Consider the following 18214-nt stretch of genomic DNA (forward strand, 5'->3'; position numbering starts at 1 on the left):
TCATGAAAAATACATCTGGTGTACTGTATATTTTCATAGGTTCCAAATGATTAGCAAAAAAAAAATGTTACTTTTCTTGTATGTATTGTTTAGAAATAAAACACTGGTTAAGTACAAGTAAACTGCAGTGATGTTTTGTACTTTATTAAGGTTGTAAGACGGTAAGAAAATTTGTTTCAGAATACAAATCGCACATGTCACCATCCGGTGGTACTGTATGAAAAGCAGGCCACTAAATCTGAGATGTTGTTCCCTAGAACAAGGAATGTGACCATCGAATTTTAAGAACATCCAGTTTTACAGTACGAGTTTATGCGTAGAACTCAGAATTATAACTACTTACTATAAGACTGCTGTTATAATTATTAAAACAGGGAACAATTAACTTCCCACGGATAACATGTAAGACATAAAGCACGGTAAGCTGACCGATTATACGAGAAAAATCAACGGCATGTTGGCGTACTGTTGGAGTTCATTAATTTTGTATAATCGCACACCTCAAAGTGGTTTATCCTGCTTATAAGAAGGCTAATGAACAAAAAGTAATGATACAATAAACTACTCATGTCGAATTTTTCAAAAGAAAATTATTTAAATTTACATTTAACAATGATTCAATGTGCTCTTCAAAATATAATCCCTATAAGGATAGAACATCTGTTCAGGATACTCACTGGGAGCAGCAAGTCCGTTAAATTAGAAAAACATCTGTTAAGAAACTGTCAACAGAACGGCACCTGCAATTTGAAAACTAAGAAAAATTATGCTAAGAATGACTGCTTTTTATGAGTTAAATGTTACACAGGTTTTTATATTAAGATGTTTAATAAAATGGTAAAACACAGTAATATAAATCTGTTATTGGGTTGCCGGAACTACCTGCGCGGTTACATGAAAATAATGTCTCTGGACCGATATGAAAATAGTATTTACCACAGCCATGGTATAATCCTTGAATAAACAATAATAAGTACATTTATTGGGTCTTCAATATGTACTGGAAAACAAGAACATGCCTTTGAGCAGTATTTGTTTCTACTCACCATATAACGGTTTGGCTAAGAAGGCTAATTCAGCCAATAAAATGACAAAACAAACTTGTTATGCTTGTGTCAGGCTAATTCCAGCACTCTTTCTGACCTTGTCTTGGAGTTAGTATAATAATGTTTCCATATGATGGATTTTGCGTTGATTTGGTTTCATTTACCACTGTCAAAAAGCCAGCCATCGATCAGGAAAACCTTATGCTTATGGAATCTTCTGTTTGCCAACCGCCCACCAAGCTTGCCAATCGGCTGTGAATGGCAGATTTAACACTAAGGTTATGGTCAGTGAGATCACTCAGCAGGGACATTCAGACCTTGTTTACTGTCACCTACTTAGGAGCCACAGAGTTCAGTTAATTGGATGATTGCAGCAGATTATTTCCCCCCTCAAATCTATGTTTACCAATCTGTATATTTGACAGGGAATTTAAAAAAGTAGAAAACTAGAAAAACATCTGGCAGAAAAGACAATCAGGGTTGGGAAACCACTGACGGCATAAGTTGCACGGGATTGACTATAATTGAAATTGCACATCTGTGTGTGAAATATAATGAAAACAATTACTGAAAATATATGCATGGAGAAAAATGAAAGCACTTACCCCTGGTCTATGAGCTCACAGAGCTCCTGTAATTTATTACATTTTTTTCATTCTTGTTTTGAGGGATTCTGTTGTTAAATTGTGGGGAAAAAATTGCCTCACTCCAAGTCTAATGCTTTAGTAACCAAAACACATGAAATTTCTGAATGCTTCAATCACCTATGTGTAGCCAACCCCCATGTCTTTAAGCTCCAGAGCTCAAAAGTCTTGGCTAGAAACGCTATAATATGTTTTCTTATAATTTCTCAGCACCTCTGAAAATAAGCTTTTGAAAAGTGTTTAAAGCTGATTTAAACAATCGAAGAATGACTTTCTAAATGGTCTCAGATTATTGGTGCTGAGTTTGTGCTGGATAAAAGTATTTGTAGCACTTTGGGATAAATGTATTTTAGATAGATCAAATATTTAAAAATATCAAGGCATGTCAGACTACCTCAGAAGTGACTGAGAGGCCTCCCCTAATAATATGGGTTCAAATGTAGTTATATTAATGTTAATTCATGATGTGTGAATGTTTATAGCTGTTTTTTTATTATTTTTCTTTTCATCCTCTATCTGTGCTGCATGCAGACTTTAGTATTTCGTTTTTATTTTTATAAGAAATCCATTACCCCTGTATGACACAAACAGCATTCGTTTTACTGCATCTAAGGTTAACACAATCTGTGCTCTCAGGTTCTTCTCCTGACCCAAATGTTAACCAGCTCTGTCCTATGCAACACAAGTTACATTTTATTGTAATTATGATGGTTCTTCTGTGTCCCTCCTAACAACGATTTCACTGTTCCAAAAGTTCCGCAAATGTATTTTCACAAACGTTTTCAGCACATTCAGATGCACCTTTCACCTGTCATACGTGGGGTAATCCATCCAGTCTGTATGTTACATCGTGTGTTTTTGGTGTGAAGTGGTACTTGCGTGCATGCAAAGATTCCAATGCTGAATGCCAAAATTGTATTATATGGCTAATAAAGCTCGAAATGATATTAAAATAAATACAAATTGCACTATAATTGTTGAATGCAAAATACTGGGGACAGATATTCAGCTCATACCCTACCATCTACCCTCCATCTTACTAGCAAACTAATTACTGTCCATCAGACAAATTGTTACATGACACAACCAATTACCCACAATTATCTATTCAAAGAATCCTCATTCATGTCATGCAAAATTACTGACGAAAATGAAAACAAATAGTAGTTTTTCAGTTACATATTAAAAATGTTTTATTCGCTGTGCCTCCATCATTCAAACTGTTGGAATTTTTACGCTCCCAGATTTTTGCTGATGACTGTGTCCCATAATCCAAATGTCGAAGACATTAGAACCTGAGAATCTGAGGAAGTATGTCGTCTTTTCGTGATTTAGGAATCCCCAGTCTCACACGTTCATTTTGTGGTGAAAACTCCCATCATGGCTGATTTTATAATTTTTTTTAAAAGGCTTAATTTATCTCACCGTAATCTTCAGCATTGAAAAAAAAATCTAAAGAATAAAGGCATTATTATATTAAGTGATTGAAATGACTGGAATGCCTCACCTTAGTACAGCCACTGCAGCTTGATGACAATTTTGTGTTTTTCGTGTATATCTTTAGTCCTACTGCAAACAGAGTACTCAGTAGTGCCCATTGAAATCAAAACACGGAGGTAGTGTTAGTGTTCAGCATTGATCTGATGGCCTGCATTTTTTAGGTGTGTTTGGGGCATTAATTTCTTCGTTTAATCCTTGCACCATTATTTCTTTTACTGTATTGGACTATGGATTTTATTATTACAAAATATAGACAGAAATATTAAAAGTGCATGACCCTCCGTCACACATAATGTATATTTTTTTTCTTTTCTGCATAACATTTGATAATCATTTTCAATCAAATATGACAAAAAAAAAACAAATTCAGACAAAAATACAACTTGTCATGTAGTGTTTAGTTTTTTTGCATAATTGAACACACTGATGTTTTGCATAACAGGCTTGTTGAACAGTTTATATGTATTATTCTAAATATATAAATTTTTGTGGATTACATTAAACTATATTTTTGGCAATTTAAAATGAAAAGACACTGGAACAAACATAGCATCTTGCGGTCATTCAGTTCCGTCTACTGCTTATTTTAGAGAAACTGCCCACCTGAATTGCTAATGTGTCCCTGACCAGTTAGTTTTCAGTCTTACCCAAAGGTTGTTGAATACATTGATATACTTTGAAATTCATTTTAATGACCTTTAAAGAAATAAGGAAAACAGATGAACAAATGATTACTGGAGGTTTTGACTTGCTTTCTAAAAAGCATTCTTGCGGTAACATCACTGCTATAAGTCAATTTGACTGTAAAAGGCAAATAAATTTTATTTAATATATAATATTATGCCTATGTAGTCCTTTGTAATAAAGATTTAATTGGCTATGGTGCAGGTACTGTACAGTATCTTGATATCAGTTCCAAATCAAAATAATCCCGTTAGCTGTCAAAATTAAATGTGTCCAAGTGACTTTCTTGATTTGTTCAGCATTGTTGATCTTCTTTGCCAACAAAGTTAAAGCACCATAATAATAATAATAATAATAATAATAATAATAATAAATAATAATAATAATAACGTTTGCTTTCTGTCTCCAACCATTGGCATTTCTTGTGCAATACATATGTTTCCTCTGTACTCTTTTCAACAGATGGTAGTTTAACTCATTGGACTTGTTTTCTCAAGTTCCCTTAAAAAAAATATATAAAAAGAATATTTTATGCATTCATTTTAATTATCACTATTAAGGTGTTGGACGTGTTAGTTTTTATGAAAACCATCCAAAGAGAAGCCAGTGAAGAAGGACCTATGACAAAGGCTTTTCATCGTAGCTTAGACTCCGCGTAAGTGTTGCGTGGAACGGACATGATCTTCTCCACACAAGACACACGTGTCTCCTGCAGTGAGCTGTGCCATACTGAGCTGGAAGGTCGTGTCTCATCACTCCGACAGAAAACGTAGGGCACGGTGTCTGTCCGGCTCCGGATGTAGGCACTATGCAGAAGGGCCCCACAGTACCGACTAATGTGCTCCACCCTCCTTAGGATAAGATGAGCTTTCCTGGGAGAAGGGAAACCAGAAGTCACTCATCGTGTAGCTGCTTATCCATTTTGATGATCTACAGTCTAAATCAAGTACCTTCCATTCTAAGTACAAAATTGTAGTAGGAAAGCAACTGGTATGGCAAACTTTAGTACTTCATATGCAGTTTAAAATATCCAAGATCCAAGGACTAATCCAGGATCATGATCTGCAAGTCATAGAAAATGAGACATCACTCATTGCTGCAAAACTGAAAGATTAAAACATTAAAACATTAAGAAATACTAGAAAAATTAATATTGCAATATTGGGAGTCTTTTTGATAAATATTACGGTATTTATAAACCCTATCCATACAGCCTGACTTCACTGGGAAAAGTAAGTCAGTATCTCACATTCTGGTCAACTCACCGAAAGGTCTGTACTGGTACACTGACAATTCATTCTCATTTAAAGCTTTATTTAGAGTGAATTTCACAGAACATAAATTTCAAGAACATTTTAAGAACATTTTACAACCAAGAGAACTGATATATATATATATATATATATATATATATATATATATATATATATGAATGAAAATGATTATGAGTGGCTTGGAGAGCGCATGCAAAGCTCACGCAAAAACAGCAGAGGTAAACTTTAGAACAAGTTAACCATAAACTTATTAGAGAATGGATAAACCACATGAATAAACCACATGTCTATCCAGAAGGAGACTCCAGGGCAGACCCGGGACATGCTGGAGGGATTATATCTCTCGTCTGGCTCAGGAACGCCTGGGAATTCCCCCAGACGAGCTGAGGGGGTGGCTGGTGAGAGGGAGGGAATCCCTGCTTAGCCCCTATGACCTGACCCCAGATAAGTAGCAGATGATGGACGGATGGATGGATGGATGGAAGGATAAATGACAACTAATGATATTCCATCCATTTTCAGAAACCACTTGTCCTATTCAGGGTTACGTGGAGTCTGGAGCATATGGGCGCAAGGCAGGGAACAACCCAGGATGGGGGGCCAACCCATCACAGGGCACACTCACACACCATTCACTCTCACATGCACAACATTGGGCAATTTGGTAACTCCAATTAACCTCAGCATGTTTTTGGACTGGGCCAGAGGGGGGGTTGGGGGAGCTGAGTACCTGGAGAAAACCCGACGATGACTCGGGGAGAGTAGGCAAACTCCACACACATGGATCTGTGGCAGAGACTTAAGAAGGTCAAACACTGCCAATTTTAGGCCATGGATAGCACACTGTCCTTCATCCCTAAAACCCAATCAGTTCTCTCTACAGTAACGATAATAGGACCTTCCTTAGGTCACATTTTGTTTTACAACTTTATTATATTATTTATGCCTCATAACATAGTTGCAAAGCGAAAGAAGAGCTGCCCCAGTCATGCAATTGACATAAGCTTTTGAATCGGTTTTCTAACTCTATCAAAAGCAAAAATTACCTGGAACATTTATTTATTTATTTATTTATTTATTTATTTATTTGATTGATTGATTGATTGATTGATTCAGTAAGTCTAAATACTTTAAACGCACAGAGCCTTGTGATCCCTGTATACCAAATGTTACCCAATAATATGGTCAATCATATAAATAGGCCAAGCAGTGGTTTTAAGGACATTTCAATATCAGACTAGATAAACATTATTTAAATCAAAGGATAAGTCTGGTGGTGTTTTAGAAATGTCAATAAATAAACCATTAAACAAACTTAGTTGATGCACAAATGCAATATTTATAGCAACAGTATGATCGAGTCATTTAAATGTCAGTTCTAAGGGCAAGAGCAACAATAGTCAAGATAAGATACTGTAATTAACACATTTTCAGAACCAGTGTAGACTGCTTCACCAAGTTTTTATCATTTCCAGAATTGTCTTTGGAAGTTTTTAAAGTTAAATTTTACTAGCATCTGGACAAACACATCTGAAAAATAATGCTTCCTGACGTTTTGTCTTTATATTTAACAGCCGTAAACAAACAACCATAAAAACCATAATGCAAATTTAAGCAGCAGAGGTCACACATCTCACAAGCAAAGAGAAAAATGTTGAGGTCGCATTTTCGGAGGGAAGATTATATGGCATTCCCAGTTGCCACTAACTTAACAGTGACATTTATTTATATGTGTGCACATCCTTGGAAAAAAAAGCGGGAAATGCCACACCCGTTCACATGGAATTGTTATAAAAAATGCAAGGGAGAAAACAAACAGGATAGAAGGCTAACAAAATGAATTAAGCATTTACTCATTCATAACCACTGTAATACCCAAAGTGACCAGCTTTTTCCTGGAACATTTGTTATGTTGTTTTTTCATGTTTTAATTGACAACTGTAATTCTACCAAAAGACTCGCTTATTCAAGCGTTTCTCAAACTCTGCATGAATGTAAGCATCCACAACATCCTCTGTCCTCGCTAAGTACTGTAAACATTGTTAGACGCTAACCTCAAAGAGAAATTTATTGCTTTTGTGAAACTGATTCCTCAAAAAAGAATGGCAGCACAGCTGCTGTTACCACTGTCTCTCTTCCAAATATTAATGCCATGTTTATAGAAATAAACATTATGCAAAATAACTTACACCAATGCTCATACAAGTAATTCTCTTTTAAAGACAAAAAGGTGAGAAAATAAATAAATTGATTCTGAAAGCATTTTTTTTTTGGGGGGGGGGTGTACATCAAACCACAGACACTGATATTTCTTTGAACTGAGATGATGTTTGTTGACACTACACCGACATTCATGATCGGGACAAACAGGCACATGCTAGGCGAAAGTAAGGCACATGGGAGAGCAGAGAGGCAGAGGAGAGGACTCGCTATGGAGAACATGGATGCTCTGACGTTTGTCAAAAGCCACCTGCATGATCCTCAAATGTTTCAAGCACAGATTGATAAGATGACACTTTATGATCCTGTTTTAGCAGGAAAGAACTGCACCCTGGCTTATACAGTGAAAACATCACACAGGAAAATCGCAAATATATATGTTTATAAGTTTTTTGTTGAATCCATTTTATGTTTTACTCTGCCGTGCTGGTTCTCCACCCTGAGGATTAAAGACAAACATGCATTGAGCAGGATTGTAAACTTGGCTGGTATAAAATAGGAAGTAAGTAAATGACATTATCAAATCTGTTCTGTAGGCAGGTGTTGAGTGAATCCCAGTCTGTCGTTATAGACAAAACCCATCCACTGCATCAGAGATCTGTACCCCTTCCTTCTCACTTGTTAGCTGTCCCACTTGAAGACCAGTTATTTTTAACTCTGTTTTGTCCCTTTAGTTACTAATCTTTTAAATTCTGTGGCTCGGTAAAGTTTACAAGTATTAGTAATTTTATTATTTTTTATTCACATATTTGCATGTATTGCATCTACTTTGGGATTGCTGCAACCAAGTAGCCTTAGGGAAATTAAAACAAATTCTACAAGCTTCCACCCATGATATATCCTGGGACAGGCAGCAAGACAATGACCCGAAACACACTCGAAATCCCACTATACAATGGTTTAAGAGGAGGCAAATAAGGGTTTTTTAAACACTATCGTCAAAATACAGGCCTGAAGTGAGATGTAGTCAGTTTTCATATGAGGACAACAAATGTGGGACAACTGTCATTATTAAATAAAAGGCATAAACATCAAACTATTCCTAGTCTATTGTTAGATTCTCTGTCTAACAAAGCTTCTAAAAAATATAAAAGAAAGTGAGGAGACATTCTCTGTTTGAACTTTTATAGCCAAACAACTACTTCATGTACGAAATTATAGCAAGGGAAACTGTTGTTGGTGTAGACAAATTGCTGGGCCGGCGTTCACTCAGTCGCCACAGCGGAAGCCTGTGTTTGTCCTTGTTTGTGTCTATGAGTGTGGCAGTCATACTTGTTTCTGGTAGACAACACTGCGGCTTCGTGGCTGACCGGCGCTTCCCACTGCATCGTGGGGAAGCCCAACACCCAGCAAGGTCACAGCTAGGATACACAAACACAGCACCCACACTTCTCTTTTCTACCATAATACGTGGGCCTCAGTCAGCCACAGAAGAGAAATTAAAGGGAAAATACCTTTGAAGCCGCTCAGTAAACACAGTGTATATATTATTGTGGCGCTAAGTAATATTAAAGGAAATCGAGAAAGTTGATTGTTAGTTACAGATTGGTTCATTGCCATATTTAGGGTTTGTTGAATCGAAAACATTGTCTTAACAGAAGCAGACAACAGCTAGCAACTAAAATAGGTCTTTATGCTTTTGTTTTGCTCATAGCTTAAAATTAAAGCGCTTCAACACTTTCAGAAAATATAACATAAATATTGAACATTAAGGCTGGAGTTAGTATGCATCTGATGTGAGGTGCCTGAGAAACTATCCAGGATGCATTACTTTATTGGTTCAAAATCCAGATGTGATTTTATGTGATCTTTACTTTTTCTTTTTTTTTACACAATATATTGCATAATATTAACAATAAAATTCCCATAATTTACTTTCTATTGGTGATTATTAAGAAAACTAACTGCAAAATGAAAATGGTTAAATAAAATGAATGTATGAAATAATCATGCACTGTGATGGACAGGCACCCTGGTCTGGGCCTCCTCTCCCTGTGATTACTGGGTATGTTCCAGGCTTGCTGCAGTACTACACTGGATGAGTGGTTATGCAGGAGTAGATGGATGGACACAATATACACCAAATGAGAATATTATATAAACCTGGTGAAATGTCTAAGCAGCTAATGTTTCTGAAAATTGAGTAAGTCTGGCCTGCTGTGGCCTCGTTTGAAATGTAAGCCAAATGAGGCCAAGAGGGGTGTCTGAAGCACACAGGACGGTACTTGTCAGGGACAGGAAGCGGCTGGGCTCACCTGGGGCCCAGCTCATCCTCACTCCGCCACACGAAGTCGCCGAAACGCTCATAGTGAGAGTTGTAGTGGTACTGCACCCGGTAGAGCATGGGAGGAGGAATGTCCATCAGTGTGTTGTATGCCATTTGCTGCTCCTTTCCGCTGGTGTAGCCGTTGTACAAGTTGTACACTTTGTCTGCGATCTCTGAAGAAGACATGAACACAATAATCTCTACTCTCGCATTTTTTCAGATGGAAGGTGTTTCTCAAGTATTGCTCTAATGCAGGTGTATGCAAAGATTTTGCACTGAGCCATTCTGATAAATAAGTCTGTGAAAATAAATTATTTTTATTGTTAATGTTAGGATGTTAAGCGAATCTGATAATTGTAGCTATTTGCGGTCTATAGGTAATAAATACTCAATTTAATTTTAGTGACTTGGGAAATCCCCCTTGACCCCCCGTGTGTAATGGCGCATACCTTCTGCCATATTATCATCGACCACGGGGCAGGATGTCCGGACGAAAACAAAGCTGGACTCCGAGTGACGTCCCCGACTGTCTATGGCATGAAGCGTGAACCTGAGGGGGTAGAGAGATGGCTCTGTGTGCAGTCCGCAGTGGCTTTGCTAAGCTTTTCATTTTTTTTACCGCCAGCACCACACTATCCACGACAAACCTGTAGTCCTCCATAAAGGTATGACTGCACGGAGGCCATGAAAGACAGAGCAGAAGGGACAAAGCTGCCTAACACCAAGACAGGTTTCTTCATTTCCACACTAAAATATTATGCGAAATGGAACACGCTGTTACAGTACACATTCATTGTGTGACCCCACAGAAAAAAGAGGGCTTCAACTTACTGCAGGTTAATAGAAAAGATTCCCGAGGGTAATGTTACCTCTTCCAGCACTGATTAAAGAAATATTAGCCATAATAGTTTGGTTAATCACATATTATCCGCCTTCTAATGACAGAATTCCGTTTAAAGATAAACTGTTGAAAACTTTTCTCTTGTGAAAACTCATTTCCCTCACAGACAAAGTTATCCAGTTGTGTATCATGTTCCTAATCATTTTTTGAAAGTTAACGGAATGCAAAAAAAAACATAAATTAAACAGTCTTTCAGTGTCTTCCCTTTGCTTCTGATTTGCCCTACAATACTAGGGTAGAAATGAGTTGATGTGCCGAAGTCACAGAGAATAAGACCACTGGCTCTCATAAAAAGCTTTACTGCTCAGGATAAGTCTTCTGAAAACATGTGTTGCAAAGTGTGCTGCCTCGAGGCTCATCATACACTTTCGGATATTTACAGTCTCGCCACATTATCGAACTGCTGTCTCATTTTAAAGATTTTACAGAAAAATGAACATTAACAGCGTAAAAAATTCTTATAAATGACCTTTTTCAGTTGTACCTTACAAATATTATTTGCCTGATATGCAGCCAATGCCTCTACAGTACATAATGTCCTGTGATGTTACAAACTGATACAAGATACTTGAAACACTTGCTATCGCACGATTTTTTGATATACAGTGATCACCCCCTGTCAAAACAATCCTTTATCAGTCTCCAGTTATTCTTATTTTTTGTTTTTAATTATTTTTCAGGACTGTTGTTATTTTATCTTTCACTTGGATATTATCAGCTGCATTGAGTAAATTAAGCTGGACAAAATCAGTTCTGTTGTACTTTCACTTCAGTCTGTAAAATGACAAAACATCATTTTCTTTGACGGGGGTTGACTCTTTTCTATGCCCACTTTACACTCACTGGCCACAGGTACAGCTCACTAGCACTGGGTTGGACCCCCTTTTGCCTTCAAAACTGCCTTAATTCTTTGTGGAATCGATTCAACAAAGTTCTTGAAACTGTCTTCGGAGACTTTGCTGCATGTTCACATGATAAGATCATGTGGTACCTGCAGATTTGTCAGTTGCACCTTCTTGATGCAAATCACCCGTTCCAGCACATTCCATGGATGCTCTACTGGACTGAGATCTGGTAAGTGTGGAAGCCATTCGAATACAGTAAACTCATTGGTATGTTCAAAAACCCAGAGATGATATGACCTTTGTGACATAGTGTATTATCCTGCTGGAAGTAGCCATTAGAAGCTGGGTACGATGTGGTCCTAGAGACGGACAAGATCAACAACAGTACTCAGGTAGGCTGTGACATTTAAACGAAGGGGGCACGAAGGGACCCATAATCGGCCAAGAAAATATCCCCCACACTATTACACCACCAGCAGCCTGAATTCTTGGGAGGAACTGATCCTGGCTCTCATATTGTTTATGCCAAATTCTGACCCTACCATCGGAATGTCACTGCAGAAATCGAGATTCATTTGAGCAGACAGCATTTTTTCCAGTCTTCCACTGTACTACTTTGGTGAGCCAGTGCCCACTGTAGCCTCAGCTCCGTGTTCATAGCTGACAGGAGTGGCCCCCAGTGCGGTCGTCTGCCGCTGTAGCTCATCTGCTTCAAGGCTCAACATGTTACGCATTCAGAAATGCTGTTCTGCATGGCTTGGCTGTGACAAGTGGGCATTTGATTTACTGTTGCCTTTATACCAGATTGAACCATTCCGGCCATTCTTCTCTGACCTCTGCCATCTACAAGGCATTTTCGCCCAGAGAGCCACCAGGCATCGAATGCTTTTTGTTTTTTTTCCTTTTCCTGCCCATTCTCTGTAAAACCTAGAAATATTTGCGCATGAATATCTTAGTAGATCAGCATTTTTTTAAACAGTCATAGCAGCACGGGGGACCTTGGCTCTGTACTTTGTGCTTCTGGGATCACCTCCACTCACCACATCTTTGCTCAGGGTTTGTGGGATGTAACAGTGATTCAAATTGTCCATGCTTGGTTTAGTGTTATGCTCCCCATATGAATCCATCATGCAAAGATGGATATTGAAGAAATGCACAGTCAGGGTCCGGCTGACTATTCTGCAATCTGTGAGTCCACAAAATGGGCTCAGTTATAATTTAGATACAGAATAAGGAGGAAAATCAACTATGAATGCCCCTCTGATTTTGTTGAACCTCATTCCATTCCCATGTCAAACAAAATGACTTCTTTGCTAGAGGGCTGCACAGGAATGGAGAAGGGGGTAATACCATGGTGGTCTGTAAGAATGGAGAAGGGGGTAATACAGTGGTAGTCTGTAAGAATGGTGAAGGGGGTAATACAGTGGTAGTCTGTAAGAATGGTGAAGGGGGTAATACCGTGGTAGTCTGTAAGAATGGAGAAGGGGGTAATACCGTGGTGGTCTGTAAGAATGGAGAAGCGGGTAATACAGTGGTAGTCTGTAAGAATGGTGAAGGGGGTAATACCGTGGTGGTCTGTAAGAATGGAGAAGGGGGTAATACCGTGGTGGTCTGTAAGAATGGAGAAATCCAGCGGTAACAGCGGAAATGGAGATGATCTTTAGGGTATTCTCATGGGGATGCTAATAAAACGTACAGTAACACCATATTAGTGGTAATGAAATTACATATATAGATATTCTTATATCTGCTCTATTAATTATAAGTCCTTTTGCTCCATTAAATTATTTCTTCTCTTATTATTTGTTCACCTGGTGAAAGTGTCCAGTGAGTAATTTACTTATTCAAATATTTAAAGGCAAATATGGGCATGTTTAATTTTACCCTGTACTGCTGGTGTGTTGGTGAACACGGGGAGGGGCTTTCAGGCACATTTGGTTGGGGTGGGGGCAGTTTTTGTGCACATGAGGATGGGCTGGGGGCAGTTTTCAGGCACGTGGGGATGGGCTGGGGGCAGTTTTCAGGCACGTGGGGATGGGCTAGGGGCAGTTTTCAGGCACGTGGGGATGGGCTGGGGGCAGTTTTCAGGCACGTTTAGATGGGCTGGGGGCAGTTTTCAGGCACGTTTGGATGGGCTGGGGGCAGTTTTCAGGCACGTTTAGATGGGCTGGGGGCAGTTTTCAGGCACGTGGGGATGGGCTGGGGGCAGTTTTCAGGCACGTTTGGATGGGCTGGGGGCAGTTTTCAGGCACGTTTGGATGGGCTGGGGGCAGTTTTCAGGCACGTGGGGATGGGCTGGGGGCAGTTTTCAGGCACGTGGGGATGGGCTGGGGGCAGTTTTCAGGCACGTGGGGATGGGCTGGGGGCAGTTTTCAGGCACGTGGGGATGGGCTGGGGGCAGTTTTCAGGCACGTTTGGATGGGCTGGGGGCAGTTTTCAGGCACGTGGGGATGGGCTGGGGGCAGTTTTCAGGCACGTGGGGATGGGCTGGGGGCAGTTTTCAGGCACGTTTAGATGGGCTGGGGGCAGTTTTCAGGCACGTGGGGATGGGCTGGGGGCAGTTTTCAGGCACGTTTAGATGGGCTGGGGGCAGTTTTCAGGCACGTGGGGATGGGCTGGGGGCAGTTTTCAGGCACGTTTGGATGGGCTGGGGGCAGTTTTCAGGCACGTGGGGATGGGCTGGGGGCAGTTTTCAGGCACGTGGGGATGGGCTGGGGGCAGTTTTCAGGCACGTTTGGATGGGCTGGGGGCAGTTTTCAGGCACGTGGGGATGGGCTGGGGGCAGTTTTCAGGCACGTGGGGATGGGCTGGGGGCAGTTTTCAGGCACGTGGGGATGGGGTGGGGGAGTTTTCAGGCACGTTTAGATGGGCTGGGGGCAGTTTTCAGGCACGTGGGGATGGGCTGGGGGCAGTTTTCAGACACGTGGGGATGGGGTGGAGGGAGTTCAGATGTTGATGGGGATGGATTGGGATAGATATCATCCTTGTGCAGCTCTCTATTCTTTGTACTGTATCTGCTTGTCACATGGGTTCACATGGGTTCACCAAACAATGTGCAGCAAATATTAAAAAATGGTGAAGACAAAAAAATATAACTCTAGAAAGGTGTACTCCAGTACTCTAGCACTTCACAGACGTTCAGGGTAATAGCTATGGGTTTGCATGTCTGGCATATTCATATAAACAAATGTCAGTGTTCATAAGCCCAATATAAAAGACAAAACTAAACTGTTCTCCAAAAAAGAATATTGCTGCCTATCTCAAGTCTGCCAAATTCCACTTGAATGATCAAAAGGACTATTGGAAGAATGTTCTGTGATTATCCAAATGTAGAACGTTTTGACACAGATAAAAATAAAATGCATTCCAGCAGAAAAACTTAATCACAGCCGTGAATCACGGCAGTAGGAATATCATGGTTTGTGGCTGCTTTGCGACCTTGGGACCTCAGCGGTTTGCAGTCATTGAGGGGAAAACTTCTGTTAAAGTATGCAAACGTCACAGAAGAGTGTTTATCCATACATGAGCTGAAGTGAAAAAGAAAAGGAGTTATGCAGCACAACAACAATGCTACACACTCGACAGCAGGATGGCTGGAGTGGAAAATAAAAATCAGATCTTGGAGTCAAAAACCCCAACCTCCATCCAACTGAAAGGCTGCAGTATGACCTGAAGCGAGTATTCCAGGCAAAGCGTCAGAAAAATATACATTTTAGACAAATTTCTACAGTGGAATAGATCCAAATGTGTTGAAGTTAGAGGCAGTGTCATCAATTACTATTACATTAAAATGACTACAAACTTTTTACAGCAGAGAATGATTGACTTTCTGTATTCAAAAAAGCCAAGAAATGGTATAATGGATTATTGTGTGACTTGCTTTAGTCAAATGCTCTTTGATTATTGTTAGAACTTAGGATGAAGATGATGCAGTTAAAAATCCTGCACAGATATAGTTATAAAGCTCCACAAAATTTTTCTCCTCACTGTATCTCAGTAATGCATAGCTTTATGTACGTTAATTGGTAACACTTTACTTGAACGGGCACAAATAATACAATATTATGCTATTACTTATGTATTAACCGCAAACTAAATCTTAGTTACTTACTGATCTTATGTTAATTTATAAGTAATGAATAGTGATGCATATTTTATCTCAGGCAGTTAATTTATTTGTTACTATATCTGTTAATTCTTTAAAACTTTATGAACTACTGAAGGAACTATTGCAGGAACAAGTCATATATAATACAAGTTTAATACTGATCGCATATTTGTTCATCATTAATGAATCATGGTGCATTTTTTCATCCCAAGCAGTTATTATATACTTTACTATACCTGTTAATTCTGTAAACCTTTGTGAACTACTGAAAGAACATCTCTTTTTGTGATGTTGTCAGAGCACAGCAAGCCTAATATAATCTGTACACCTAACAAATCAAATAAAGATACTACTTATAACTGGTCAAATAATCATTCCTCCATTATCAAACACAGAAACAAATATTGTAGCTGAAACTGCTAATCATTCAATAGGCGTATTATACAGTATATGCCAGGCACTTCTGTTCAACTTTTCAAAAATTACCAGTCCTTCTCTGACAGAGTTCATGACCTAAATCGTTAATATATCCAGGAATTACAAACTTGTTGCCAGCACAAATAAATTCTCAGAAATTGCAATTCTGTTGAGGGGAAAATCGATATTTCCATGCCTTTATAGTAAGAACTTGTTTTAATAATATCAATAGTGCGACTGATGAGTTTTCACATGCAGAACCATGTTCAAAGCACCATACAGTATATGAGATATGAGTCTGCAGGGGTCATTCATTATTATTATTATTGTTATTATTATTATTATTATCAGAGGTGGAGATTTCCGACCCAGAGAGTACGAATCCAGATCAAGATTTTGTTTCAATCAACCAGTTGAGCATAAAGAGTCACAGTCACAGAGACTCAACTGGTTGGTTGAAACAAAATCTTGGTCTGGACTTTTACTCCCTGGATCTGAATTTTCCACCTCTGATTATTATTATAATTGTTATCATTACCAGCAGTAGTAGTAGTAGATCAAAATAATTTCATACATAAAATCAACAAAAAGGTAATGTTTTAAAAAGACAGACTGTCCTGATGTATAGCAGCCCAACAATAAACCGTAAATACACTGTCAATCGGCTGTCTGTACTATTTATTGCTATTAACGTACATAACATTAGAGGACAGAGACAGACTGCCAATAAAAATGCTGAAGAATAATGTTGGCAAGAGACAACTGTCTTTTCTGCTTTCTTTTCTCATGGCTCTCTAGCTTTCATTCTGAGTCCTTCATTAGTGGTCACTGAATTATTTCTATTGTACCCCAAAGCTAGATCACGGCATCATATAAAAAAATGGAAAAGTGATGCAACAGGTGTAGCTCCATTATTTTTTATATAATACACTCTTTATCACAGGTAAATAACAATGACACTCTCGCAAAGTTTTGATACCAAGAATATTTTTTTCTTGCTGTCTTAACATAATGATGTCTTTAATGGTACCTTGTCAGCTATTACATATAAAAAATAGCATCATTGCTACATTCTAGATACTAACAAAAACATTCGGCAGTCAGCAATTACAATTAAATTAACACAATATGAAGAGAAAAAAACATATGTTAAAGCCTGCTTTCCCAGTCTGTTCTAGAAAACCTTATTTTGACTGTATATCTATGAAACCACTAGAGGGCATACTTTTTTTATCGTAAACTGTTAAACTAGAAAGGACATGCAGACCAAGAATGTTTACTGTGGTAAAGTGTATGCATTAATGTAATCAATTTATTTTAAACCAAGTAAATAATCACAGCTGCGCGAAATTTAACTTTTTTTCCATAGGTCTAGTTTTTTATATCCCGAGGCTTATATGCTTTTGGACATTTAAAGCTTTCATCCTGTCTTTGCCTTTCTTTGTTTAACACAAACGTAAATGTGTTGCATGTAAACATCAAAATATATGATACATAAATAATAAATTGAGCAATTTCTATTTTATATAATATGATTGATTATAGAAACATCAGATATATTCTGAATTATCTTGACGAGCCTTAACTATTCTATATTGAAAAAATGGCACCATGAACCACCTGGATGCCACTGCTATGTTGACTTAATAACCAATGGAACAGGCCGAAAGAAAACCGCTGAGGACTGCCACCATTAAAACTATCTGCTAAGATCGAAAAAGCTCTACACAGTCCAATGGTGGAAGTCTGTCAACAATACAAAGAAACCTTCGGAAAACTAGAATACGAGGGTGTTAAAATGAAAGTCATTATGATAAATACGCTGCATAGAACATACCATGAGACAGTCAACTGTCAAATAAAATATTTCTCCTCGTGCTCCTCACGACCCTTCGTTTGCTGGTTTTTGGTCCAGTTGAGGTCTACAATAAGACACAACTGGAAGTGTTTTTGAAAATAAAATAGAGAGACAAGAGCCAAGAAGGTCCCAAGCATAACATTAAAACTACAGTGAACTCGCTTAACATTAAAAATGTTAAAGCCTTAGAGTGGGCAGGCGAACATTATAAAAGGAAAAGTGCACCAAAGCCAGACCAAAAACCACTGTGATGATACCTACTTCCAAGAATGCTTTCCCGAATATAAAATTCTGAATTACAGATAATAATAATAATAATAATAATAATAATCCTTATTTTCAAAATAGAAGTGATTGTGCCTATTCTTCATTACTTGTTTTTACATGTTAGCAATAAATGTATATGTCAGCTAAAGGAGGCAATAGGTAAAATTTTATTATTATTTTTTTT

The 18214-nt window shown here is 38.4% G+C and overlaps 1 protein-coding gene across 3 annotated transcripts in view; it reads right to left on the bottom strand.

Annotated features, from left to right (window-relative positions):
• Positions 1-2857: 2857 nt before the first annotated feature.
• LOC125716036 (astrotactin-2-like) overlaps positions 2858-18214 on the bottom strand; it is a 228358-nt gene continuing 213001 nt past the window's right edge. For all 3 annotated transcript variants that reach the window (XM_048988276.1, XM_048988269.1, XM_048988284.1), the window contains 3 exons: positions 10084-10184; positions 9624-9807; positions 2858-4746 (listed from right to left, as the gene is read on the bottom strand). In XM_048988276.1, the coding sequence (XP_048844233.1) occupies positions 4509-4746; positions 9624-9807; positions 10084-10184 (523 nt within the window). In that variant the 3' untranslated portion in view covers positions 2858-4508. The remainder of the gene's footprint in view (positions 4747-9623; positions 9808-10083; positions 10185-18214) is intronic.

The sequence above is a fragment of the Brienomyrus brachyistius genome, chromosome 2, assembly GCF_023856365.1.
Source record: "Brienomyrus brachyistius isolate T26 chromosome 2, BBRACH_0.4, whole genome shotgun sequence".
Taxonomy (NCBI): Eukaryota; Metazoa; Chordata; class Actinopteri; order Osteoglossiformes; family Mormyridae; genus Brienomyrus; species Brienomyrus brachyistius.